At 54.3% G+C, this 25,238-nt stretch overlaps 2 protein-coding genes across 5 annotated transcripts; one reads left to right on the top strand and one right to left on the bottom strand.

Moving 5' to 3' along the window:
* The first annotated feature begins 334 nt into the window (after nucleotides 1–334).
* ACSF2 (acyl-CoA synthetase family member 2) lies at nucleotides 335–25,186 on the top strand. Of its 2 annotated transcripts, XM_033847376.2 has the most exons (17): nucleotides 335–499; nucleotides 12,161–12,265; nucleotides 12,456–12,651; nucleotides 13,028–13,156; nucleotides 13,357–13,410; nucleotides 13,743–13,861; nucleotides 13,981–14,146; nucleotides 14,694–14,789; nucleotides 14,927–15,084; nucleotides 15,371–15,462; nucleotides 15,746–15,822; nucleotides 21,924–22,031; nucleotides 23,243–23,394; nucleotides 24,209–24,350; nucleotides 24,448–24,558; nucleotides 24,703–24,771; nucleotides 25,040–25,186. In XM_033847376.2, exons 1-17 carry the CDS (start codon nucleotides 390–392, stop codon nucleotides 25,088–25,090), a joined length of 1,935 nt encoding a protein of 644 aa, XP_033703267.1. In that variant the 5' UTR covers nucleotides 335–389; the 3' UTR covers nucleotides 25,091–25,186. The 2 variants fall into 2 exon arrangements, with proteins under 2 accessions (XP_033703267.1, XP_033703268.1); XM_033847377.2 differs by lacking the exon at nucleotides 12,161–12,265.
* CHAD (chondroadherin) lies at nucleotides 15,835–20,061 on the bottom strand. Of its 3 annotated transcripts, none has more exons than XM_073798434.1 (4): nucleotides 19,170–20,061; nucleotides 17,166–17,329; nucleotides 16,761–16,906; nucleotides 15,835–16,426 (listed from the first exon to the last, which is right to left on the bottom strand). In XM_073798434.1, the coding sequence occupies exons 1-3, from the start codon at nucleotides 19,941–19,943 to the stop codon at nucleotides 16,765–16,767; spliced, it is 1,080 nt and encodes a 359-aa protein (XP_073654535.1). In that variant the 5' UTR covers nucleotides 19,944–20,061; the 3' UTR covers nucleotides 15,835–16,426; nucleotides 16,761–16,764. The 3 variants fall into 3 exon arrangements, with proteins under 3 accessions (XP_073654535.1, XP_033703270.1, XP_073654534.1); XM_033847379.2 differs by having other exon boundaries at nucleotides 15,836–16,558; XM_073798433.1 differs by having other exon boundaries at nucleotides 15,836–16,519.
* Nucleotides 25,187–25,238: the final 52 nt, after the last annotated feature.

Raw genomic sequence — 25,238 nt, 5'->3', positions numbered from 1 at the left:
GCGTCGCCGCGCCGCGCCGCGCCGCTGGCTCCCCCTCTAGGAAATCAATACGCTCTTGCGCCCCCAAACCCAAGCCCCTGGTGGTTGGGAAGGGAGACCTGCCTTGGGCTGCGGGCCGGGGACGTCGGATCCAGAAGGAAACCAGGGCCGTTTTAACAGGGTGGGAGGCGGAGGGCGGCGGGTCAAGGGGAAGGTGCCCCGCACGTTCCAAGCCTCGCAGGCCTCGCCTCGCCCCGCCCCGCCCGGCCGGCACCTAGTCCTCCGCAACCCATAGGCAGAGGCGACCCTCCCGCCTCCCCGCGCGCTCCGCGCTCGCCCCGCCTCAGCGCACTTAAAAGTTTACTCGGGCCCGGACGCGGGAGTGGCGAGCCGTGGCTGTCTACGTCGGGATGCTGCGCGTCGGGAGGCTGTGCGCCCGGAGCCCGGGGGTGCTGGGGGCCCGGGTCGGCCTCTCCCGGGTTTGGCAGGAAGTGGGGTTGTGGGGCGTCCGTCCCCTCAGGTACGCGGCGTGGGAGGAGAGGGACGGGCTCCGTCTCCCGGAGGGGATCTTGGGGGTCCTGCGGAACCTCGCTGGGGGCCGATCGCGCTCGGGCTGGGAGGCCCGCGGCTGCCCCACCTCCGGGCGGCACACGCGGGAGAGTAGGTACCCCGCACCTGGCACCTAGGCAACAGGAAATGCTGGCCTGGCCCACGCAGACTGGGGCTGCGGCTGGTGGCTGGCAGGGACCGTGCACTGACTCTGGGCTCTGGTCTGGGACTTTAGGTTCGTCCATTCGCGGGCACACTGATGGCCAGAAGTGGGAGCCGTTAGCGGTCTGTCCCGAGGGGGAGGGGCAGGGGCAAGGCCTGTACTCTGTCCCCAGGACACTGCCTCTGAGCTGGACCCCTTGCAGGGATAAACTTGGGGATCTTCCACCCGGTGTTGTCCACCCTAGGCCACTAAGCTCAGCAGTCTCCCCTCTCCTCAAACACCGCTTGGCTCCTTGCTACCTACCGGGCCTGTTTTCTTCTGTCCTCAATGCAGAGGGTGGGATGGGGGCTGGCAGGTGGAGGATGTGTTTCCAAGTAGTTTTGCCTGCCTCTACAGCAACACAGTAAGTAATGTTACCTCCCTGTAAGATAACAGATGTGAAAGTGTGTTGATTAAGCAGAGCTGGGCTCCCGCTGATGTTATCAGTGGTGGCTTTTATCTTCAGCGCCCAGCAAGGGGAGGCCTGGGCACCACTGAGCCTGCCCTGCCAGCCAGCTAGGTCAGGACACAGTTTTGGATGCCAGGTGGAGTGTAGGTCTGGGCATGGAAAAGTGACGAGAAGCCAAAAGTTCTCTGAGAGAACTGCTTGGTTAAAAAAAAAAAAAAAAAAAAAGAAATGAAGTTGGAGGGAGATGCAAACTCCCAGATCACAACATTTTGAACTTGCTGGTTTCTGAAGATAGAAAGCATGCAGTGCTTTCAGATCACTAGGCTTAATTTTCTGGGAAAACCCAGTGGCTCAGGGCAGGTCAGCAGATGGGATTCTGATGAAGAAAACGGTTCTCACCATTTCCCCACCAGGGAAGTCCCCTGACCTTTGACTTTTTATGTGTTAACAAAGCAGGTCTCTTACATGCTACAGGCCTACAATTGCAGAGTAGGGGCACCAGGCCTCATTGAAATTCTGACTCTGTCAGGAGGAGATCCATGTGTCCAGAGAAAGATTTCCTGAGCATTTGGCCTAATTCCCTCCCATTCCTGCCACTCCCTTGTGCTTGAGGCCTTACCTACTGACTATGATGGTTTGACCTGATTTTGCACCTACTTTGTCCTTAAGAAGCCCTCAAGAGTCTCGAGCATTCACAGATGTTCCTGAGAACGTATGTCACGTCAGGCACAGGGCGGGTATTGTGGTTATGAAAGCCAGAGAACGCAGTCCTCGGGGAACCTGTAGTCTAGTGAGGGAGAAGATAAGTCAAGATGATCACTAGTCAGTGTTCTAGGTGCCATGGTGCGGAAAGCTCCAGGGCTTCTGTCCTCTGCTCTTTCTGACCTGGTCACATACAGCCTGCTTTCTTGCTGACAAACACCCCATGCCTGTTACCTATCAGATCCCCAGTTCTGTCTGTTAAGAAAAAGCAAGAACCTTGAAGCCAGACTGCTTTGGGTTATAGCTGTGTGACCTTGAGTATGTTACCTAACCGTGGAGTTTGTCACTGATGCTACCTACATGCTGGATGGACAAAGGCTTGCTCTTCTCAGCCTTTGCTTTGGGGCAGAGTTGGTACCTGAGAACCTCCAAATGGGGTCTGGGTAGGAATTTCAAGTGATTTGAAGGTAGGAGAGGATTCCCTCCTCAGTGGCCTCTTCATTGCACCTGGTTCTCTTCTGGCCAGTTACCAAGATGTCAGCCTCTGCCCAGCCCTAAATGGAGCCCCTGGATCTTCTGGACATTCCCCTATCCATCAAAGTCAGGGTTGTCCACAGCCTTTTTCCCCAGAAGGAAAGCAGAAGCTGCCCATTGCTCTACAGACCCCCTTCCCCTTGTCCACACAACCCCATCCCCAGGGAAGGCAGATGGTCTAGTCTGGAGCTTCAGGGAGCCTAGGAGGGCAGAATCCAATGCGATTCCTGATGAAGCTCCAATAAGCGCGCTTCCTTCAGACCTCTAACGCTGGCCTGGGGCTGCCAGTGAGGCAGCTGCGCCCAGGGTGTCGGGAACACTCAGAGCTGGGAAAGACAGAGAGAGCCGTGGCTCAAGCTTCTCAGAATCAGGTGTCACCCTCAGAGCGGGGGCTCCAGTGACTCAGTGCTGATGGTTGGTGCAAGGGCATGGGTGGGCTTCATGGACCACCCTCCAGGGGGATGGCTATAATCAGGTGGGACCAGTACTGGAAACTATAAAATGTTGTCCCTATATGAGGGGATTATATTAAGCTAGGAAGTGTTTTGGGTAGAAATCACAATAGAAAAATAGACCCTTCCCGTAATCTACCAAAGATGATTAACAAGGGATTTGGTAATGATATCCTTACTCACTACTCCGGTCTAAATATAATAATAGAAAATAAACTATAAATTTGGACGTTGTAATCAGTGACTGGTACACATCGGTTTTAGTTACCTCTCCTGCCTTGCACACAGTAGGTATGCAATCTACTGTAGAGGGTGCAGTGGAGGATACAAGGATGAATGAACTTGTTTCCAGTGGCTTCTTTGCCAGAAAGGGATCTGCAGGGAAGGATCATAGACCCACTGATTCAAGGCAGTAAGGATGCTCTACCAGGAGAGTGTCAATCAAAGCAGGGAAGAATCTGATAGGTGGGAATGGGATTAGGTAAGACTTCCTAAAGAAGCTGGAATTTGAGCCTGATCCCTCCAATGATAGGTCTGTGGTTTGAAGGATGAAGGCTGTATACTTGTATTGATATAAACTCTTGCTTGTGCTTGAACTCTTTTGAACCCTGCGTAGGAAGCCCTCCTAACATCTCCCACATTATTTATTTATTCCATCTACAGACAAAGACTTTGGAGCCAGACAGATCTAAGTTCAAAAGAACCACTTTCTAGCTGGTAGCTTTGGGACTAAGTTAAACTTGAGACTTTTGTTATGTGTAAATAGTGTTGTCGTGAGAGTGAGAGTTAAATGAGGTCGCGTAAGAAAATTCTTACCCGCAGCCTGGTGCTAATGAGTTATGAGACAGAAAGTACTTATGTAACAATGGCTTTGCGCATTCCTGCAATGACCCCCAAGACCCACCGTTTAGAGCCTTGTCTGGAGAGCAGGAGGAAGACGTTCTGGCAGAGGTAACTGCTTAAACCAAGCTGGGGCTGCTCTGGTTGTGTTGACAGACCCATCCGTGATTACGCTGAGTGTTGGGATAAAGGACTGCTTTTTTTCCCCCCTGATCAAACCAAAGTACAGGATGTAATTGCATCTCTTAAAGGGGCCTTGCTAGAGGAGTGTCCTGATAAATGACAGGAACCAATAATTCTGCCAGGGGCCTCTCCCTTCAGAAATAAACAAGCTGTTTTTCTACCTTAGGAATCATGTTCTGTGAATCTCATTGGCATGCATGTATTTCTCGGTTTGGGAGCTGAATGACAGGAAAGCAAGCCCAGCCCGACCAGTATGGCTTTAGGCAAGTCTCTCAACCTCTCCGGACCTTGGTTTCTTTGTAAAATAGGCCACTTGGATAAGAAGCACTCTGCAGTATTTCTGTGGACATTCTGTGATTCCTAAGGAGGCTGGGCTTTGAGACTTGGATCCCTGAATCCAAGAGGGCTGTGGTCGAAATAGGAAGCCTTCATACTTGTATGAAATCTTACTTATGCTTAAACCCTTATGAACTCTTCCTAACCTCTGGGCTCTCTGGTTTTCTCTAGTCCTCTATGAGTGAACAGAAAACATTGAGGGTTTTGACCCTAGAAAGCTAAGAGCTAAACCTTGTATGCACCTTAGTGATGCCATCAAGGGCAGGTGTTCTGAATCAGCCTCCACCCCTGGCTCCTGTGTACTTTCCCCATGAGCCCCGAACAGTGGCCCAAGGGAAAATCTGCAGCATGGATGCCTCCTAACCCCAAGTATTTCAGGCCCTCTGTCTTCTTGAGTTTACTGGACTCAAATAATAATTTCCTGTTTACTTTCTCTGCAAAAACACATATACACCATCAGTTTTATTCGAGCTAAAAATGGAAGCTTCAGGCTTCCCTGGTGGCGCAGTGGTTGAGAGTCCGCCTGCCGATGCAGGGGACATGGGTTCGTGCCCCGGTCCGGGAGGATCCCACATGCCGCGGAGCAGCTGGGCCCGTGAGCCATGGCCGCTGAGCCTGCGCATCCGGAGCCTGTGCTCCGCAACGGGAAAGGCCACAACGGTGAGAGGCCCGCGTACCGCAAAAAAAAAAAAAAAAAAAAAAAGGAAGCTTCCACCAATACAGAGTGCCTTGCTCAAAATCTTCATTGTAGCTCTTACCTTGGGGGTTCTTTGTAGTCTGCATTCTTTGTAAGCTGTGGACTCCTTCAGGAAGGTTATGTTGGGTGGTGGAAAGATCATGGGACTTTATGGTATAATTACAGACAGTAAAATGCACAAATCTTGGTTGTGCAGTTTGATGAATATTAACAAATGTATTCACCCATTACTCAACACCCCAAGATACAGCACTTGTCTATCGCTCTAAAACAGTGCTGTTCAGTAGAAATATACTGTGAGCCACATGTGGAATTTTATGTTTTCTAGTAGCCATATTAAAGTAATAAGAAATAGGCAATAAGTTTAATGATATATTTTCTTTAACTTAGTATAGCCAAAGTATCATTTCAGCAGGTAATCAATCTTTTAAAAATTGCTAAGGAGGTATTTTATATTCTTTATTTCATAAAGTCTTCCAAATCTGGTGTGTATTTAACACTTACAGAACACTTCAGTTCAGACTAGCCATGCTTCAAGTGTTCCAGAGCCACATGTGACTAGGCTACCATATAGACAGCACAGTTCTAGAAATTTCTCTAGTGCCCCTTTCCAGTCAGTTCCCTTCCCCAACCAGAGACTATCACTGTTCTGATTTCTAATCTCCATAGATTAATTTTGTCTATTCTTGACTCTCAGAGTATATACTCTTGTGTCTATCTTCTTTTGCTCAAAAATCAAGGGTTGCTTTTGGGAGGAGTGACCTATTAATCTTGACAAAAAATTCATGAAAGTGTGTGTTATACATTAAACAGTTTAGCTTTCCTTGATAACCACGGGGAAAAGGACATGATCTCCTATGCTCAATATTTCAGCTCTTGGGTGTGGCAGCATAAAGGCAAGCTGAGAAGTGGGGGCCTCAGAACAGGTCTAACAAATGTGTCAAGGGGCTATCCCAGCAGAGAGTGATGGAGATGGTGTGGCTTCTAGGCCCACTGAACTGGGCAGCCCAGTTACACCTTGTGGTCCCCAATATTATATCATCAAAGAACTGTTGTTGTTTTTTTTTTAATAGATTTATTTTATTTATTTTTGGCTGCGTTGGGTCTTCGTTGCTGCATGCGGGCTTTCTCTAGTTGTGGCGAGCGGGGACTACTCTTCGTTGCGGTGTGCGGGCTTCTCATTGCGGTGGCTTCTCTTGCTGCAGAACATGGGCTGTAGGCGCGTGGGCTTCAGTAGTTGTGGCTCGCGGGCTTCAGTAGTTGTGGCTCACAGGCTCTAGAGCACAGGCTAAGCAGTTGTGGCGCACGGGCTTAGTTGCTCCGTGGCATGTGGGATCTTCCCGGACCGGGGCTCGAACCCGTGTCCCCTGCATTGGCAGGCAGATTCCTAATCACTGCGCCACCAGGGAAGTCCCTTGAATAACTTTTCATGTGCTTATCTGCCACCTGTATATCCTTTTTGGTGACGTATCTCTTTATGTCTTTTGCTCATTTTCCAGTTGAATTTTTTTTTTTAACTGTTGAGTTTTCAGAGTTCTTTATGCAATCTGGATACTAGTCCTTTGTCAGATATGTGGTTTGCAAATATTTTCTCCCACTCTGTATCTCATCTTTTTGTCCTCTTAATCGGGTCTTTCGCAGAGCGAAAAGTTTTAATTTTGATGAGGTCAGTTTATTAATTTTATAGATCGTGCTTGTAGTGTCAAGTTTAAAAACTTTGCCTAGCCTTAGATCCTAAAGGTTTTCTCCCATGTTGTTTTCTAAATGTTTCTAATGTTTTACATGCAGTCTGTGATCTATTTTGAGGTGGTGTTTTTTTTTCCCCTAAGAGACTTAGGTCGAAATTCTTTTTTCATAAATTTATTTATTTTTGCCTGTGTTGGGTGTTCGTTGCTGTGCGCGGGCTCTCTCTAGCTGTGGAGAGTGGGGGCTACTCTTCATTGCAGTGCGCGGGCTTCTCATTGCAGTGGCTTCTCTCATTGTGGAGCACGGGCTGTAGGCGTGTGGGCTTCCGTAGTTGCGGCACATGGGCTCAGTAGTTGTGGCTCACGGGCTCTAGAGCACAGGCTCAGTAGTTGTGGCACACGGGCTTAGTTGCTCCGTGGCATGTGGGATCTTCCCGGACCGGGGCACGAACCCATGTCCCCTGCATTGGCAGGTGGATTCTTAACCACTAAGCCACCAGGGAAGCCCCCGAAATTCTTATTTTTTGCTGAGGACCTTTCAACATCATAGTCATTCTCGTGCTCTTGGTGGCCACTGCACATTAAAATGGCCATCAGTTAAGAAAATGACCATTCACTAGTGCTCTTTGGGTTTTATTTGTCACAACAGCTCCTTCATTTTCTTGAACACTAGTTGTATGTTGTAGCTGGTATAAATGTGTCACTCATCTTTGTGGGTACATAAAAATAACTTTATTTCAGGATAAAACAGTTATTACAGGTTAAAAGTTGTCCCCTCCAGCCCAACCATCTGCCATCTCTACTCCCAGATTGACCACTAGCCTAGTGTCTTTCTGAAAATTAGGGAAAGGAGCCCCCACCCCACCCCTGCAAGAATGCAGCCCCATGGTGCGTGGATCAGTGAGCAGTACTTGGGCTGCTGGGTTGAATAATGAATCTTGGGGTGATGTGCAAGGGAGATGGAAGAGGAGAGCCTGCCTCTCATCTGCCATGAGCTAGAAGATGCATTGGCACATCTAGCTGGAGCTGTGTCTCACACAAGGGTGAGTATGTTGACTGAGGACTGAGGCTTGCCCAAGAGGACAGCACATGAACTTCATGGGCAGCCTGCAGCCCTGCCTTATTGCATAAAAGTTAGTCTTGGGCTTCCCTGGTGGCGCAGTGGTTGAGAGTCTGCCTGCCGATGCAGGGGACACGGGTTGGTGCCCCGGGTCCGGGAAGATCCCACATGCCGCGGAGCGGCTGGGCCCGTGAGCCATGGCCGCTGAGCCTGCGCGTCCGGAGCCTGTGCTCCGCAACGGAAAAAAAGTTTCGGTTCCTCCACATGCTTACCAACACTTGATATTTTGGTTTTTTGTTTACAGCCTTCCTAGTGGGCGTGAAGTGGTATTTCATTGTGGTTTTAATTTGCATTTCATGTGCTTGTTGGCCATTCATATATCTTCTTTGGAAGAAAATCTATTCAAGTTGTTTGCTTATTTTTAATTGGGTTATGTGCATTATTTATAATTCATTCTTTTGGTCATTCATTTGAACACTTCTTACATTCCAGGCCCTGTGAAGCACTGAGGATAAAACAGTGACCACATTAGTTGCCAAAGATGAAAGGTCAAAAGAATTATATTTTTTTTAAATCTTTGTTTCCTGACTTCTCTTATGAAATCGGATCTGGCAGCCGATCCGGGCCTGAATTTTCACAGGCCCATTCTCTGTGGACAGCTTTAGGTGGGGCTGTACCTTGTCTCCAGTTCCCTCCCAGCTCCTGCCTGGCTGACTCACTCCCACCTGGCGTTTTATAGTACCCAGTGCGCGTCGCTAAAGGCTTACTCTAGTTGTTTGAGTTGGTAGCAGCTGGGACTCCTGGCGGTCCTGCTCCAACTCCTTAAACTTTCCACAAACAAGCAAACAACTTTTCCTGAAACCAAATCTCTTTATTGTCTTTTTCAGGTTTAAATGGGGGTATCTGCCACTTTGTTTAAGAGTAGAAAAAGAAGAGGCCACCCTTCTTGACCAAGGCGGTTGGGTGTGTCTGAGGAAGGAGGGAAGTAGAATCAGTGGTGTTTGCACTCGGTCTTTCCAAACGATGCGTGGTTCTTAAGTTTATGAGCAAATTGCATTGGTATGTGTTTCTAGAACCCTTCAATCCTCTGAAGGAGCAATCTGTTTCCACCACAACCCTGCCCTACGCAGTCCCAGTTTCTTGGGTTCAATTAGTAAACAATTGTGGAAAAATAAAATTGAGATTAGACAATCTCTGTTGATCAGATAGGGACTAAATCCAGAGCCTAAAGAAGAGAATTACCCATCCCATCCTTTCTCCCTGGCTTGGGCAGGCAAGGCTGTAATGCTGGGGCAGTGGTACTGAACTCTCCACTTCAGGCTCAGCTATTTACCAGCTGGGCAGCCCACTTTGCCTCTCTGCACTTCAGTTTCCTTACCTGTACAATGAGAGTTCATCATTCCCACCTGTATTTTTCAGAATTGGCTTAGTGTGTATCACAAAAATCCCCTCTCACCGTGGTTTTAGGAGATGGGAGTTTCTTCTTCTGGGAGATGGCCAGTCTGTGGCCGGCATGGTAGAGCCTGCTGTCAGACTCCAGGCCCTTCTGTCTGTTGCTCTGTGGTGCCCAAGCTCACCATGTGGTCCAAGAGAACTGTCATGGGCAGCATTACAGCCAGTGGGAAAGAAAAAAAGGTGTGCTTCTCTTTAAGGGTTCTTCTCAGAACCTGCACTCACGACCTCTCCTTACGTCCCCTTGGCCAGAACTTTATTCTTGGACCAGACCACCTGCTGGGGAAGCTTGGAAATGTGGTCTCTATTCCACCTGGCCATAGCCAGGTGAACATCCGAGGGTGTATTATTAAGGGAGAAGGGGCTACTGGGGGTCTCTCTCATACCATCTATCAGAGCCACCATGAAGATAAAGGAGATAATACACAGGGCAATTGAACTGCATTTGGCGGGGGGGCACATTAATCAACCTGTTGATTTGCCAACTAGACACTCCAAGAAGCCACTGAAAACCATGGTGAATGTGTAGAAAACCAGATTCCAAACAAAATAGGACTCCGGGTCATTTTGAGAAGAAGAGGGTCCGTGTTGTCAGGCAGATCCCCCCGCTCCCCACCTTTAATGATCTGTTGACAATGTGACCATTAAACTGGCTGAGATCTGTACTTCTCTGCCTTCTAATCCAGATGCTGGGCTGTTGGGAAGTGGCCTGCCAGGCTTTCAAGGGCAGTGGTAAGCCACTGAACGCAAAAAATGTATATAGTTAGGATTCACCAGTTGTAAGCAATGGAAACCGAACTCGGACTGGCTTAAATTTGTTTGTTTGTTCATATTTTAGATTACATATATAAGTGAGATCATGCAGTATTAATCTTTCTGTGTCTGGCTTATTCCCCTTAAGCATAATGTCCTTTAGGTTCATCCATGTTGTCGCAAATGGAGTTCAGCTTTCCCATCCCCGACCCCCAGACTGGCTTAAATTGAAAGAGGGAATTTATTGACCGTTGACAGTGAAAAGTCCAGAGGTAGGTAGGCTTAACACGTGACCGGGTCTAGGTATTCGACAATCGCAAGATTAAGTCTGTCACTGGGTCTTCCTGTCTCTGTTTCTGTCTCTCTTTGTCTCTCTGTCTCTTTCCATCTCTCCTACTTTCCTCTGTGTTGACTTTCTTCTTAAGCAGGTTTTCTCCACATGCTTGCTCTTGCCCCTATCACCTTGGCAAACCCGAAGAAAAGAGCGTATGTGTTTCCCAGGGGGCAAAAATGGACGCCCTCCACAGTATGCCTGTGAGTGAAGGATTTGGGTACACAGTCTCTCTTGAGGGGTGTCATGGTGACCACAGGGAACTACCTCAGTAGTTCTTTAGGTTTGTCAACCTGAGTGTGGGCTGCTGGCAGGGCTTCAGAGGCCTGTGACACCTGGCTGTTTTCAGCTCCAGCATACCTGAGGGAAACACCTGGCTTAGGTGGCTCCCTACAGCCCTTTGAGAAGATTGCCCAGGTAGGTAAATAGCATCCCTTTGAGGATAACCACTGATCCAAGTCCTCAGACTTTATAGGTGGGGAAGCTGAGGCCTAGAGAGATGAAGACACAGGTATCTTAACTTGGATTCTCTTGAGAGCAAGGACTTGGGTGCTGGTGATTTATTTGTGATCCTAGGAAGTAGGAGTGAGGGAGTGCGGAGGAGACAAGAAGAGAAGTCAGTATGGGGTGTGTGCAGGCAACCAGGGTCTTCCCCCCGGGACTCGATGCCTCCCAGAACTGTCCAGCTAAGAAGGGGAGACTTGAGGGAGTCCCTGAGCAGACAGAACCGCAAGGAACTGTCCCAGCAGCTGAAACCAGAGATGCACTGAGGAGACATGTCAAGGGACACCAAAGGTGTCTGTGACAGCCACCCACCCAGCGGGTGGTACACCTGGGATGAGACCTCAAGCCCCCAACTCCAGCCCAGTGCTCGCTCGCTTCCCAATGTGTGGCTCAGCTCGCTGAAGTCAGGACAGCCTCCCCATCAGCCCACACTGGGACCCGCCCTCCTGCGACATGAGGTCTCCTCACCCATTTACAGGGAAAACCAGTTTTGCTCCGCTCTGCCCTGCCTACCTTGTTCTTCCCAGAAATTCTCCCCCATAAGCCGTAAGTGGTCAGTCAGTGAAAGCCAGGCTCGGTCTTTTCAGCTCAGCAGCTGCAGGACTGAATCGTCAGGAAGGGTCCCTGGGGCCCACACCACCCAGTGGTGGCCCAGAGGAGGCCTGGAAGGATCCTGGAAGGGTCCTGGAGCATGCCCTCTCTGATGAGAACAGGGTCTGAGAGCTACCACACTCCCAGCTGGGCCTGGGTGGGAGCCCAGCAGCCGTCACCCAGGGCAGCGAAGCAGGCACGAGCAGCCCTAGGCCTGTGACACTTGGACTGCTGGGGACCTTTTTTTGTTTTTGCTTTTAATTAATGAATAGACTTTAGATAGTTTTAGTAATTAATAGTTTTATTTTTAATTTTTTTTAAATGTACATTTATTTAACTTATTTATTTGGTTGCACCAGGTCTCAGTTGCAGCAGGCGTGCTCCTTAGTTGCGGCTCACGGGCTCCTTAGCTGCAGGTCGCCAGCTCCTTAGTTGTGGCGTGTGTGCTCCGTAGTTGCGACATGCATGTGGGATCTAGTTCCCTGACCAGGGATCAGACCTGGGCCCCCTGCATTGGGAGCGTGGAGTCTTAAACACTGCGCCACCAGAGAAGTCCCCCTAAACAGTTTTAGAGTTACAGAATAACTGAGCAGGTTGAACACAGAGTTCCTTATACCCACCCCCCACCCCACCCCGGCACAGTTTCCCTGCTATTAACGTCTGCATTAGTGTGGTACATTTGTTACAATTAGGGAACTAGTATGGTACGTTATTATTGACTATAGTCCGTAGTCCATTAAGGTTTAGTCCTTGTGTTAGACTATTCTGTGGGTTTTGACACATACCCAGGGGCCTTTTCACTAGGAGGAAGCAGTGTGTAGGATGAGGCCATTCCTAGCCCACACAGGCCACCTCCCTGCTTCGTCAAATCAGCGTGATTGACTTTAGTTTCCCTTTCCAGGGTTTTGGCACCAAGGCTCCAGGCCCCTGGCACTGAGTGGAAACTGGGGAGTAGGTTGGGGAAAAGAACCTTCTCTCTGATTAACGACAGGACGTCAGCCTCCAGGTTTGATCTCCCAAGGGCGAAGCAGGTCCTAAGTTAAATGATGATGGTCCCTGGGGATGGGGCGGATCAGACAGCTTCTGGAGTATCCCGCACACATTGTCAGCAGCCTACCTCCCAGCGGGGCGTGCCAGCCTCTGTTGCCAGGACGCCTGGGTTGGTGCAGTTGAGCCCACCGCCGCTCTCCCCACAGCTCTGGAGAGATGGATCGCACCGCCACCCTGCCCATTGGAGGCCTCAGCCACGTCCAGGGCCACAGCACGTTGCACCTCATTAACAAGACTGTGGGGCAATGCCTGAATGCCACAGCGCAGAGGGTCCCGGACCGAGAGGCCTTGGTTGTCCACCACGAAAACATCAGGTTGACCTTTGCCCAGCTCAAGGAGGAGGTGGGTCCTGACTTTGAACCCTCAAAGTGGGCAGGTGCTGGCCCCCAGGCTGCCCTGGCCGGGTGGAGCAGCAAGGGTGGTGCCTAGCTGTGGGGCAGGGTGCTGGGGCTGCCTGAGAGCCCCAAGGGATGTCAGGAGAGGAGGGCAGGACTGAGGCAGAGGTGGCCCAGGTGCCTCCTGCATCAGTCGTTCTTGGGACACTGGTTAACTACGCATGTTCCCAAGCCGCCTCCAGATCTGCTGAGGCCTAGGTATCTGCCTGTCCCTTGTTCCCAGGTGGTTCTGATGTGAACCCCTGGGCCAAAGGTTAAGGGGCGAGTCATGGGCCCCTTTCTGCTCACCTGCATCTCACCCTTTTGCGCCATGTTTATACCAGGTGGACAAAGCTGCTTCTGGGCTCCTGAGTACTGGCCTCCGCAAGGGTGACCGTCTGGGCATGTGGGGACCCAACTCTTACGCATGGGTACTCATGCAGCTGGCCACGGCCCAGGCAGGCATCATTCTGGTGAGGAGGGGCTTACCTGGCACAGCTGGCTGTGGGGGGGGGGCATCATTCAGGGGAACCCCCTTGACCCTTGGCCCCAGAATCATACTGGTGCCTGGCTGGTTTCAGAAGGTACAGGGTGCTGCCTCTGAGGGTGGAGGGGCAGTGAGAGGGACAGAGTCTGCCCAGGACACATGATGTACCCTCTCTGTCTCCACCAGGTGTCTGTGAACCCAGCCTACCAGGCTATGGAGGTGGAGTATGCCCTCAAGAAGGTAGGCCCATTCCTAGCCTTGGTGGGGGCGGGGGAGCCAGCTGGTGGCACAGGGGGCTTCCAGTTGTCATAGAGGGCTGACTGGGCTGGGGGGCCATGCTCAAGTGAGTGACCCCCAGAGTCTGTCCTTCCTTAGACGGTGGGTGGGAAGAGTGGGCTGTTGGTCAGACAGGCTAGTGTGTGTGTTGGGGGTGGTGTGTGTGTGTTGGGGGTGGCGCATGTGTGTGTCGTGGTGGTGGTGGTGGGTGTGGGCAAGAGAGCAACTGTTAGGACGCCACCACATCCCCAGGCTGGGCTTCCTGCTGACCGCGGTGGGGCGCTCCCCTCCTACAGGTGGGCTGCAAGGCCCTCGTGTTCCCCAGGCAATTCAAGACCCAGCATTACTACAGCATCCTGAAGCAGATCTGTCCAGAGGTGGAGAAGGCCCAGCCGGGGCACTTGAAGAGTCAGAGGTGGGGGTGTCCCAGATTGGGAGGCGTGCCTCGTGCAGCCTCCTGGCCCCCTCATCCCGTCCCCATCTCTGTGGGCCCTTCCTCAGCCCCCGACTCTCACCATGCTCCCTTACCCCCAGGCTCCCAGAGCTGACCACAGTCATCTCGGCGGACGCCCCTCTGCCAGGGACGCTGCTTCTGGATGAGGTGGTGGCAGCTGGCAGTCAAGAGCAGAATCTGGCCCGGCTCCGGCACACCCAGCAGCTCCTGTCCTGCCATGACCCTATCAACATCCAGTTCACCTCGGTAGGGCAGAGGTCTCCTGTCCCGAGCCCAGGCTGGCACACTAACGCTTGCCCGTCATGTGGCCCTCCCCCGAGAGGGAGGAGGCAGCAGTAGAGATCAGGGGAGAGCAAACACTCTTCTAGTGGGGCCGGCCCTAGCTGTCTGCTCTGCCCGGGAAAACTTCAGCACCTGGTGTCCATGTCACATGCCCACCTCCCCTGGCCCTCTTGTCCCCAGCACAGGGGCAGATGCACTGAGCCACCACAGGTCAGAGCCCCTCATTTAGCAGATCGGGAGACTGAGGTCCAGAGAGGGCATGTGCTGGTGAGCCCCAGAGTTCTCTGAGCGGCATAAGGACAGCCCTTATTTGCCACCTCTGTGGATCCTAACACCTGGCACCGTGTAGGCATGTGGCAAATCTTTGTGAATATGTACTGAGTGAATGAATGGATCTGGGGCAGCCGTCTCGGTCTCCTGACTCCCAGTCCAGTGCTCTTTCATGCACTGGCCCAGGGTGGGAAGGAGATGGGATGAAAGAGGCCAAGCCATCACCTGCTTGTCTTGTCAGGGGACAACCGGCAGCCCCAAGGGGGCCACGCTCTCCCACTACAACATTGTCAACAACTCCAACATGATAGGAGAGCGCCTGAGACTGCACCAGAAGGTGAGGGGGTGCTGGCCCAGCAAGGGCTTCCCTGGCACCGTGCCGGCGGTGGGGGGCTTGCTGGGCTGCCCCGCTGGCTAGAGGAACTGGCTTCCGGGGGCCCTGCAATAGACCCAGCCTCCTGCTTCCATCTCCAGCCACCAGACAAGTCACGGGTGGTCCTGCCCAGCCCCCTGTACCACTGCCTGGGTTCCGTGGGAGGCACAATGGTGAGCTTGATGCACGGGGTCACCCTCATCCTGTCCTCTCCGGTCTTTGATGGCAAGAAGGCGCTGGAGGCCATCAGCAGAGAGAGGTGGGCATCAGTGGACAGCTATCTGTGGGCTGATAAGACCCTCCTATTCCTCACTTCTGGGCCCTGATCCCTTTCCAAGATGTCTCTTCCCTCCAACCAGGAGAAATGGAGACGGGGTAGTGGGAGACCCCCAGGCGAGGACCAGTTCCTCCCTCCAAGGAGCTTCTCCTGCCTGTTCCCCATAGTTGCAGCCTTGGCCCTTACTGTAGGGTCAGGTGGGGTGGTGAGAAGAGGAAGTTCCCTTCTACTTCCAAGCCTGATTCTGAGATGTACCTCCCTCATACAGAGGCTCCTTGCTGTACGGAACTCCCACAATGTTCGTGGACATTCTGAACCAGCCAGACTTCTCAAGTTATGACATCTCAGCCATGTGTGGAGGTGGGATGGGGCCAAGGGTGGCAGGCCAGGATTGGCCCAGTGAGCTACATACGTGCCCAATCTTTCATTTAGGGGCAAGAAGGCCACTGTAGAAACATGGGTGGGAGGGAGGAAAATCCCCAGTGTCCCTAGACTCCAGCCCAAGGCCAGCTGCCTGGTCTAGGAATAGGTCCGGGGTTGGGGAGAGAAGGGAATGTTATTTCCTAAAAAGGGCCGTAGGTGAAGGGAGGGTCCACTGGGCCTGGAGAAGGTGGGAGCTGTGTCAGCCCTCTCTCTGATTCAGGTGTGATCGGTGGGTCCCCTGCATCCTCAGAGCTGATCCGAGCCATCATCCACAAGCTGAACATGAAGGAACTGGTGGTGAGTGGAGGACGGGGCTGGGCAAGAAGAGATTGCTGGGAGTGGGGAGGAGCCCAGCCTGGGTCTCCAAGGAAGACCCTCCGGCTGGCCGTCATTCCAGAAAGCAGATGTGAGACAAAACAGTCTTACCTAATCGGCAGCTCTCAAGTCACAGAGATAGGTGACAGGGGAGTAAATATTACACATACATAAATTTATATTTATAGAAATCTGGGGAAGAAATGCAGCACGGGAGGATGTGTGGCAAAGCACCAGTGTCCGGCTAGAGTGTCCTGGCAGGCGGGGGCTGGCAAAGTTGGGGGTAGGGGCTTGAGACCCTTCCTAGAAGCAAGGGGTGGGGCAAGGATCTGATGTTTGTTTCCAAATGGCAGGGAAAGGGGAGCAGAGACGAGGATTCTGGAAGAGTGGCCATCCTGATGGCCACCGTGTTCCGGTTCTAAAGGACTTGGGGGGTCTCAGCAACGGCTTCTCTGAGAGGAGCCGTAGCCGTGGGGCCAGGCGTGATGAAGCTCTCACCGTCCGGTGGAGCTGGGTTTGTGCTGCAGTGCCCGCGTCCCCTGCCAGGACATGTCTAGGTGTGGACAGCTCTGTGCATCAGCAAAGGCTGTGGGGAGAAGGTGGGGGTCAGAGGTGGGAGGATCAGTAGTTTCTCCGGCAGAAGGCAGAGACCAGTCACCAGGACCGGCTGGGTCAGAACCTGCGGTGAGGCGAGGATTGGTGTCAGGACTCCAACAACCTAGACGGTGTTTGGAGAGAATGGTGGTGGTCCTGGGCAGCATCATTTTCCCCCTTAGAGGGGGAGCCCCAGTCCTCCCCTCCTCTCCCTGCAAACATGGAGGGTCTGCACGCCCTTTCATGGTGGGGAAGTATCCTGAGACACCCTCCTCACTTCCAGAATCTCTAGAGAGGGAATGGGGGACCTGCCCACCGGGCCATACCTGTTTAATGGCGGCCGGCTTTCTTGGACCTCTTAGTGGGGAACTTGCAGCCGCGGAAGGCGTCCGTGTCACGAATGTGCTGGCCCCTGAACTTGGCGGGCGACACGCAAGTGGCATCAGGGCGGGAGGTCTTGGCTTCCAGCCACCTGGAGAGACAGAGAGTTGCTGGGGTAGGGGAAGAGAGTAAGAGTACTGGAGGAAGGGCCAGTGAGCTATGGGGCCAGGTTGACTTGGCTTTAAGGTAGTCTGGAACTGTCATCTTCATGCAAATCGGGAAATGCCCAGGGTTCCACACCTATTAGGTAGAGATCTAGGACATATGCCCAGGATGTCTTAGTGCAGGGCCAGTGTGTCTCTACTCCATCACACGAGCGTGTTCTGGGGGTACCACGGGGGTCCTCTCACCTCCGCAGTCCCTGGAGCTGGCAGGTACATTTCCAGGGGTTGTTGGTGAGGGTGAGGGTCTCCAGGCTGTGAAAGGGGAAGCTGGAAGGCAGCTGGTTCAGGCGATTGTTCTCCAGATGGACATGTTTCAGCGTGGTCACACCCAGGAAGGCACCATCAGAGAACTAGGGAGGGAGGTGGGCACGAGTGAGCACCCCAGCCCGTGTCCGGCCTCTCCCATCTCTATGGCCCCAGAGGAGCAGGGTCGTTCCCTGGACGTAAGCAGTGGCACCTTGAGGAGTTTCACAGTATGACTAAGTTGTCTCAGATGAGCTAATCCATACAACCACCTTTTGAGATAGGTAGTGTTATTTCCAATATGTAAATTGGCGGGGGGCGGGGGAGGGGTTAAGTCCCTTGCCCAGGGAGTCAACAGTAGCTGCAGGACCACATCCAGCTCCTCCTCCCCTGGCACCATGCTTCCTGCACAAACACTGGGGCTGGGGAGGCAGCCAGAGTTTGGCCCCAGTGGCCCAAGCTGGCACACAGTGAAGCTGGTCAGTGTTCGGTGCGATGGGCAGTGGGCCCAGGTTCCCCACAGCCCCCAGGGTCCTGGGATGTCCCCCAGCTCTGTCCTCACTGCTCCCTCACTGCCTGCCAGACTATTTGTGGAGCCACCTCGGTGGAGTCTTGGGCCAGGTTGTCTGGCTCCAGAGGAAACATTCTATTGGTGCCCATATCTTGGCCCAGACGTCACAGTTTCTGCCTGGCCTCCCCTGCCCCAAATGAGCCCCTGCTGCCCTGCTCTACTTCCCACTGAAAGGCCACGCTGGCAATGGTGGGCCACGGGCGACTCTGACTTCTGCTGGGGAGTGGCTGGGGCTGAAGAAGGGCAAGCTCGGGCAGACTCTGTCCACCCAGATGAAGGCTGGTTGCCGTCCAGGTATGATTCTGCCCTCATCTCTGTGCCTGTGGCCCAGAGAAGGGTGTGAAGTTCCCTGGTGATCAGACTGCTCTGATGACCATCTCCCCCACCTTGCCCTGGTCCCTGCCCAAACCTCCTGGCCGGAGCCCCTACACCAGAGCGATTTTCTAGTCCCAGGGAAGGATTCCACTCCGACCCAAGGCAGCCCCACCTGGCCAGGTGCTGGGCATCACAGAGGAGGAAGGACTGAGCAGCCAGGAGATGGATCTGGTGACCGGAGTGGGCAAAGGGCAGTGAGTTGTCTGGGACACGGTGAGCCATGGCCAGTCTTTCCTATGGGGAGATACCTAGGGTCCTTGAGCCAAAGGTTAACAGGGGTGAGTGGTTCTGCCTTTGCCCCCTCACGGAACCCATGGGTGCATGTCTGCAACCTGGGGCAGGCCCCCTGTCCCCACTCAGCTGAAATGGACCTGAGAATGCAGTGGAATGTATGTGTGTGGACTGGGGGTGGGTATGGGGGGATCCATCAGGGCCTCTGGGAGGCATGGAGGGGGTCTTCCTCAGGTATGTGTTCCTCCTCACTCCCCAGCCCCCCCACCCCATCTGAGCACACTCCCCACCAGGAACAGGGTGTCTTTGTGGGCCTGATTTGCCCAGCTCCTCTGGAAGGCTCCTCAGTAAACAAACCTCCCTTTATGGGGTGGTAGTTTTACTGGAGATGGGGGGTGGGGGGGGGACAGCGGAGGAGGGGTGGAAGGCCCAACAGGAAGAGCAGGCTGCTGCCCACAGCAGGGGGTTTGGGAGCCCTGGACATGCCTCCTGGGGGCCATTGGTGGGGCCAGGGCAGCCCCAGCTCTGTTCCTAAGTAGGAATCCTAGGAGGGCAGTGGCCGAGACCAGGGACAGGGGCAGCAGGGTGGGATTTGGGGTGAGAATATGACAAGATGAGGACAGAGGTAGCAGAGCTCCTCACCTTGGAGATAGCCACAGGAAGAGGCAAATTTAGGGGAGAGGGGATGGTGCCCAGCTGTGGCCCTGGATCCCTGGGCCTCCTGGCAGTGAAGAAGGAGCCGGGGCAGAGCCCTGCAGCCAGGAGCTCACCTTCTCCAGGTTGGTGTTGTCCAGCCAGAGGGTCTCCAGATATCTGCCGAAAGACTGGAAGGCATGGTCGGGAATGCTTTTCAGGGGATTGTGGGACAGCTTCAGATCCTCCACCACCCGCAGCTTGCTCAGAGCAGCCAAGGGGTAGCTGGACAGCTGGTTCCTGTCCAGGTAGAACTTGGCGAGGTTCTCCACGTCCTCCAGAGCGCCGGGCTGCAGGGAACTGAGGGAGTTTTCCGACAGGTAGAGCCAGCGCAGGTCCTTGGCGCCGTGGAAGGCGCCTGGGCGCAGCTCGCGAATCTTGTTGTTGTTGAGCTGCAGGATGAAGAGGTTGACCAGCGGAGAGAGCAGCCCCCGGGGCAGCTCGGTCACCTTGTTGTGGTCCAGGTAGAGGTAGGTGAGCTCGGTCAGGTCGTCGAAGGCGCCGGTGCGCAGCACGCGGATGTCATTGTGGGACAGGTACAGGTAGATGAGCTGCTTGAGGCCGCGGAAGGCACCCGCGGCCACCTCGCGGATGCGGCAGTGCTGCAGGTGCAGCGACACGAGGTTCGGCATGGCCCGAAACGAGTTGGCAGCCAGCACGGGGAAGTTGTTGCGCTGGAGGTTGAGCAGCTTGGTCTTCTCGGACACCTTGGGGATCTTCTGCAGCCCCACCTTGTCGCAGATGACGTGCTGCAGGTCACCGTGGCAGTGGCAGTTCTGGGGGCAGGCGGCCAGCGCCGGCAGCAGGCCGGCCAGGAGGCCGAGGCTGAGCAAGACGATCGGGCGGGCCATGGCCGGGACGCCTGGGGCCGGGGCTGGGGGCAGCGGCAAGTCCTCAGTGCTCCGTCTCCCGCCCTATTTATGCGATGGCCCTGACCACAGCCGGCAGCCGGAGCCAGCTCCTACGTGGAGCCGCGAGGCCGCCGGGAGCTGCGCCCCCGCCCTCGAAGGGGAGGGGCCCCCCCACCATGGGGACCGTGTGGTCCCCTATCTCCCTGCCCTCGGATTCTGCTCCCTCCCCACCCCCACCCCCCGCCGGGGTGGGTATGGGTGTGTCCCGGGCCCGGAGTTTACACCAAAGAGAGGGAGGCTTCCCTGAACTTATTTGTTTGCTCAAGTCTGAGCCTCCACGCCTCCCCCCTTCTGCGCTCGGCCGTGTGCCCTGGACCCAGCGAGGGAGGAAGCGGGGCCGGACAGCGAGTCTCGCCGCAGTCGCCGGCCGGCGGCGCTTTAATGGGGCTCTCTGGCGTCGGGCTCCCCTTCCAGCTGCACCCGCAGCCAGTCCTCAGGAGGTGGGAGCTCTTCCCTGCCCTGGACTGGCCTCTGGCCCCGCCTCTGGCCCCTCTCTCCCAGCCCCGGGCTTGAGTTTCTGTCCCCTGCACCGCCTATGCCCCTTTGCCACGACTGAAGGTGACCAGAAAAGTGGGAACTGGGGGCAAGGGGAATGCACAGGGCTTGGCAAACACCTGAAGACCACAGGCACAGTCGCACCATCTCCCCCGTCCTTAATCTCCCTGAAATGTCCCCACCTCCTCATCCCCACCCCCAGCGGTCAGGACCCCTTGGTGGGGGGGTTCTCCCAGAGTGGCAGCCAGAGAGGCATCAAGGTGTACTTGACAGAAGCCACACCTGGGCAGTGGCCCCAGGACTGTGAGGGGGGGTGAGGGGGCTGGGTCCTGGCTACAAGGGACCAGCCCCGGACAGCTTGGGCTTCTCGACCCTAGATCCTGTGGACAGCCCTGCCCCAGCCGACCAGGTCTCTGTGTGTCCACGTGACTGCCACGGTGTCCACATTTTTGTGGAAAGGGGAGAGTGGGCAGGCAGAGTCTCAGCTCTGGCCCCAAAGCGAGCTCTGGGCTGATGGTAGGGGTTCTTGTCTGTGTTGGGGGTGAGGGGAGGAGCCAGACCCCAGGTCTCTCCAAACCCCAGCTATGCCTGAGTCATTTCCACTAACACAGAGGAAATGGCGGGTAGGGTGGGGTTGAAGGATGAAAAAATGTCTGGTGTCTTTGCTGGCTGGAAGGAACCTGGCACAGAGGGCAGCCAGCCCCTCTCCCTTCACCCAGCACTCAGGTGTGGAGGCCTGCCCTCTCCTAAGCCCCTGTCACCTGTCGCCTCTAGATGGGGGTCATAGTTGGCCGAGAGCACCGCCTGGTGATGTTCCTCCAGGGCTGGCTGCTGGTTTTCTGTTGCTTAGGATGTTCTGACCACTGGAAGGGGGGGTGGGGGGGTGTGCCACTGGCTTTTTAAATCCTTGCTTTGGCTGTATTTTTATTTTGAGGAAAATAAATTTACAGGAAACTCTCCAGAACTTGGGGGGCACCTACCCCAAGGCTAGGCACTTGTCCCGGGTTTCGGGTGGGCTGTGTCTGCGTAGCTCCCAGCTGGTCAAGGCAGGCTGGCTTTCTCATCAAGTTTACAGGTCCTTCAGCTTGGAAGGGTGGGGCAGGGGATGTTGTGGCCCAAAATCAGGAAGGGGGTGCTCAGACAGCGGGGGGAGGAGGTGGAGAAGGCTGGGACATTGGTAACGCTGCTCCAGGAAAGAACAAAGACTGAGAGCCCGGCCCCCTGCTAGCTGAGCTAGTCTGCAATACATGCAGTGCCTCTGCCTCCCGACTTCTGCGGAAGATGCCTCTTTTCCCACCATTCAACTGCCTTTCCACTCTCCCCATTCCCCGCCCCACCCCCCACCCGGTTCCTTCCCTCAGGGTAACTTCCCCACCCTGCTGCAGTCCTGGGCTCTGTTCCAAACACCCTTTCTGGACCCTCTAGGTGGTTTATGGAGCCACAGAGAACAGTCCCGTGACCTTCATGAACTTCACCGAGGACACTGTGGAGCAGAAGACGGAAAGTGTGGGCAGAATCATGCCTCACACAGAGGTGGGCCCCAGACCCCACCTCCCACCACTCGCCTGGCGTTCACCCCCTGGGATGTCTATTGCGTTCAATTAGAGATCCAAACAGCTCACTCAAGACGCTGAGAGCCCGCAGCAGCAAGGTCTTGCAGCAGCAAGGTCTTGCCGGGCCTGGGGCTTTCTCTGTGGGCTGAGGCCTGAGTGGGGAAGAGCTGGAACAGTGGTCAGCCGCAGCTGACCTTCTCCGCAGCCTCCCTTCCTGTCTGAGGTGTGCTTTTGCCAAGCCCACTGTCTGTTTTGGGGCAGCCAGAACAGCCTCAAAGAGGATCCAGGGCACAGAGATTTTTCCTACACAGCTCTTTCCCTCCCATAGCCCTGCCTCCCCACCCGCCCCCACTCACTTTGGCAGAGGTCCTCTTTTCGCTTGGCATAAACAGTTTCCCAAGCAGCTTCTTCCTCTGGGGGTCCCTTGCACCTTGAAGGCTGACCCAGAGCACCTTTCGCTCTCAAATTCCCAGCCTGTAACAGTGGTGCTTTATGCCAGCCCGTACCTGGTTTCCCCTCCCCCCCTGTGCCCTTGCCCCTCTGGGGTCACTGCCAGAGTGCTTCCCCAGGGACCAACTGCCCTTCTCCCTGAAGTGAGTGTGCAGTGACATCAGCCCCCTCCCATGTGTCTGACAGCCTCACTGCCACTCCCTGGGATGCCCACCTGTGAGGTAGACAGGGCAAGTGTAGTTCTCCCCATTTCACAGATGCAGACACGAGGCACACAGGCTAAGCTTTCCTTGCACATTGGCTGTGGCTCGTTTCTCAACTAGGCTTTCAGATTCTGCCTGTTTGCCATCTCTTCTGTTCACATGGCCCTGCTGTGCCACCCTCTTTGGCTTCTTTATTTACTGCTTAATGGGAAGTAAGAGGAGACTCCCCTTTCTTGTGCATTGTTTATAATTCTTCAGCTGGCCTGGCTCCCCCGCAGGCTTCCTCCTCTGAGCAGCTCCTTTCCACTCTGTTTCCTCAGCACCTCCTGGCCTGGGCCTCAACTATTCTTTCATGCCCAGCTCCAGGGTCGGACTGGTGATGGACCTACTCCAGCCTTTGTCTCCCTTCCCTGGGGATGGGCAGAGCCAGGGGGATTCATTACTAGGGGGAAGGAAGGCAAAGCTCCCCCCATCCTGAGGGCCCCCCATCCTGAAGTGAGAGGGTGGGAGGCCCCAGCCTGAAGCTGCCTGGTCCCAGGCCCAGATCGTGAACGTGGAGACGGGGACACTGGCAGAGCTGAACACACCTGGAGAGCTGTGCATCCGAGGGTACTGCGTCATGCTGGGCTACTGGGGTGAGCCCTGGAAGACCGAGGAAGCAACTGGACAGGACAAGTGGTACCGGACAGGGTGAGAAGGCAGGGCAGTGCGGAGAGTTGGGCTGCCGAGGGGAGGCTGGGGGTCCTGAGGCTGAGCTGGCAACATTGAACTAGAACAGGGAGAACATGTGTGTCAAGATGGTCCCTTCACATCTCCGAGACTTCGTTTCCAAAATGTATAAAATGGGGATGACCATAGTCTCCAAATAGGGCTCCCAGAAGGACCAAATGCAGCACAGATGAGAGCACCTGGGACAGTGCCTGCAAAATCTGAGCCAAGATTCAGTCACTCATTTAATTCAACAAATTCTAATTATGCACCTGCCATGTGCCAGCATGATTCTAAACACCGGTGGCCCAACGGAAGGCACACTGGGAAGGGTCCTGCCCTCACTTCCCACACGTCTGGTGGAGGGAGACAGATACAAACAAGATCATTTCAGACATTTATAAACATCACGAAGAAAATGAAATAGGGTCCTAAGAGAGAGAGTGGCTGTGGTGGGGAGGGGAGCTTCCCTTTACTGGGTGATCAGAGAAGGCTTCTCTAAGGTGGAAACGTTTGAGCTGAAACCTGAATGATAAGAAGAAGCCAGCCATGAAAATCATATGTATAGATATGTTTAGAGAGAGAAAAAATATGCCATAGGTATGGGTTTCCTTGGTTTTATCTGCCTCCTACATGAGACTATACGATCCAAGTAATGTCTTGTTCATGCTATATGCCCCAGAGGCTAGAGTAGTGCAAGACATATGGTAGGTGCTTGATAAATTTTTGCTGAATGAGTGAGCGAGCCAGCCAGATGAGGCAGAGGCGAGAGGCGGCTCCTGGGCTTTCCTTGCAGAGACATTGCCATGATGGACGAGCAGGGCTTCTGCAAGATTCTGGGCCGCTCCAAGGATATGATCATCCGCGGCGGTGAGAACATCTATCCCGCTGAGCTCGAGAACTTCCTTCACACACACCCACAGGTGCAGGAAGTGCAGGTGAGGCGCCCAGCCCGGGTGAGCCCAGGTGAGACCCCAAGAGCAGGGGACGCGGATGGGGATGGGGATGTCTGATCTCTATCTCTGACTCTGGAAGGTGGTAGGAGTGAAGGATGAGCGGATGGGGGAGGAAATCTGTGCCTGCATTCAGCTCAAGAAAGGGGAGAAGACCACAGCGGAGGAGATCAAGGCTTTCTGCAAAGGGAAGGTGGGACCCTCAACCCACCCCAAGCATCACGACGTTGCTCACTTCTCCAACACCCTCTGCCTGCCAACCTGTCAGCCCACTGTCCCCTACACCCAACTGTGGGACCCCGCCCAGCCTCATGCTTTATCTCCCTCTGGTCTGCAGATCTCCCACTTCAAGATTCCGCGATACATCGTGTTTGTCACAAACTACCCCCTCACCGTCTCAGGAAAGGTGTGTAAGGAGACCAGGGAGGGGTAGGGGAGCCCGGGGCCCAGGTGCAGAAGGTCAGGCGGCCTGCCTATACCTCCCCGAGTGGTGGGCCAGATTCTGTTGAGAGGCTGGCAGTAGGGTAACCAACTAGTCAGCTCATCCTGGTTTGCCCCAAACCCTCCTGGCTTTAACCTGAGAAACTCCTCAGTCTTAGGCAAACCAGCTGGGCTTGGTCACCCTAGCTGGCAGAGGCCCACGCCTGGTTCTCACTCCTTTCCCTTTCCTCTAGGTCCAGAAATTCAAACTAAGAGAGCAGATGGAACACCATCTAAACCTGTGAATAAAGGAGTGGGGAGGATCCTTCCTCCCTGCCCTTCCCCCACATTCCCCTCGTGGGCTCTGCGATTTGGCATAAAGAGCTTCTCTGTTTACTTTGGCTGTTCTCTTGCTGGCGTGCTCTCTTGGCAGTTGCTACAGGATGGAGAAGG

Source organism: Tursiops truncatus, chromosome 20, assembly GCF_011762595.2.
Source record: "Tursiops truncatus isolate mTurTru1 chromosome 20, mTurTru1.mat.Y, whole genome shotgun sequence".
Classification (NCBI taxonomy): domain Eukaryota; kingdom Metazoa; phylum Chordata; class Mammalia; order Artiodactyla; family Delphinidae; genus Tursiops; species Tursiops truncatus.
This window is presented reverse-complemented; position numbering and strand designations above follow the sequence as displayed.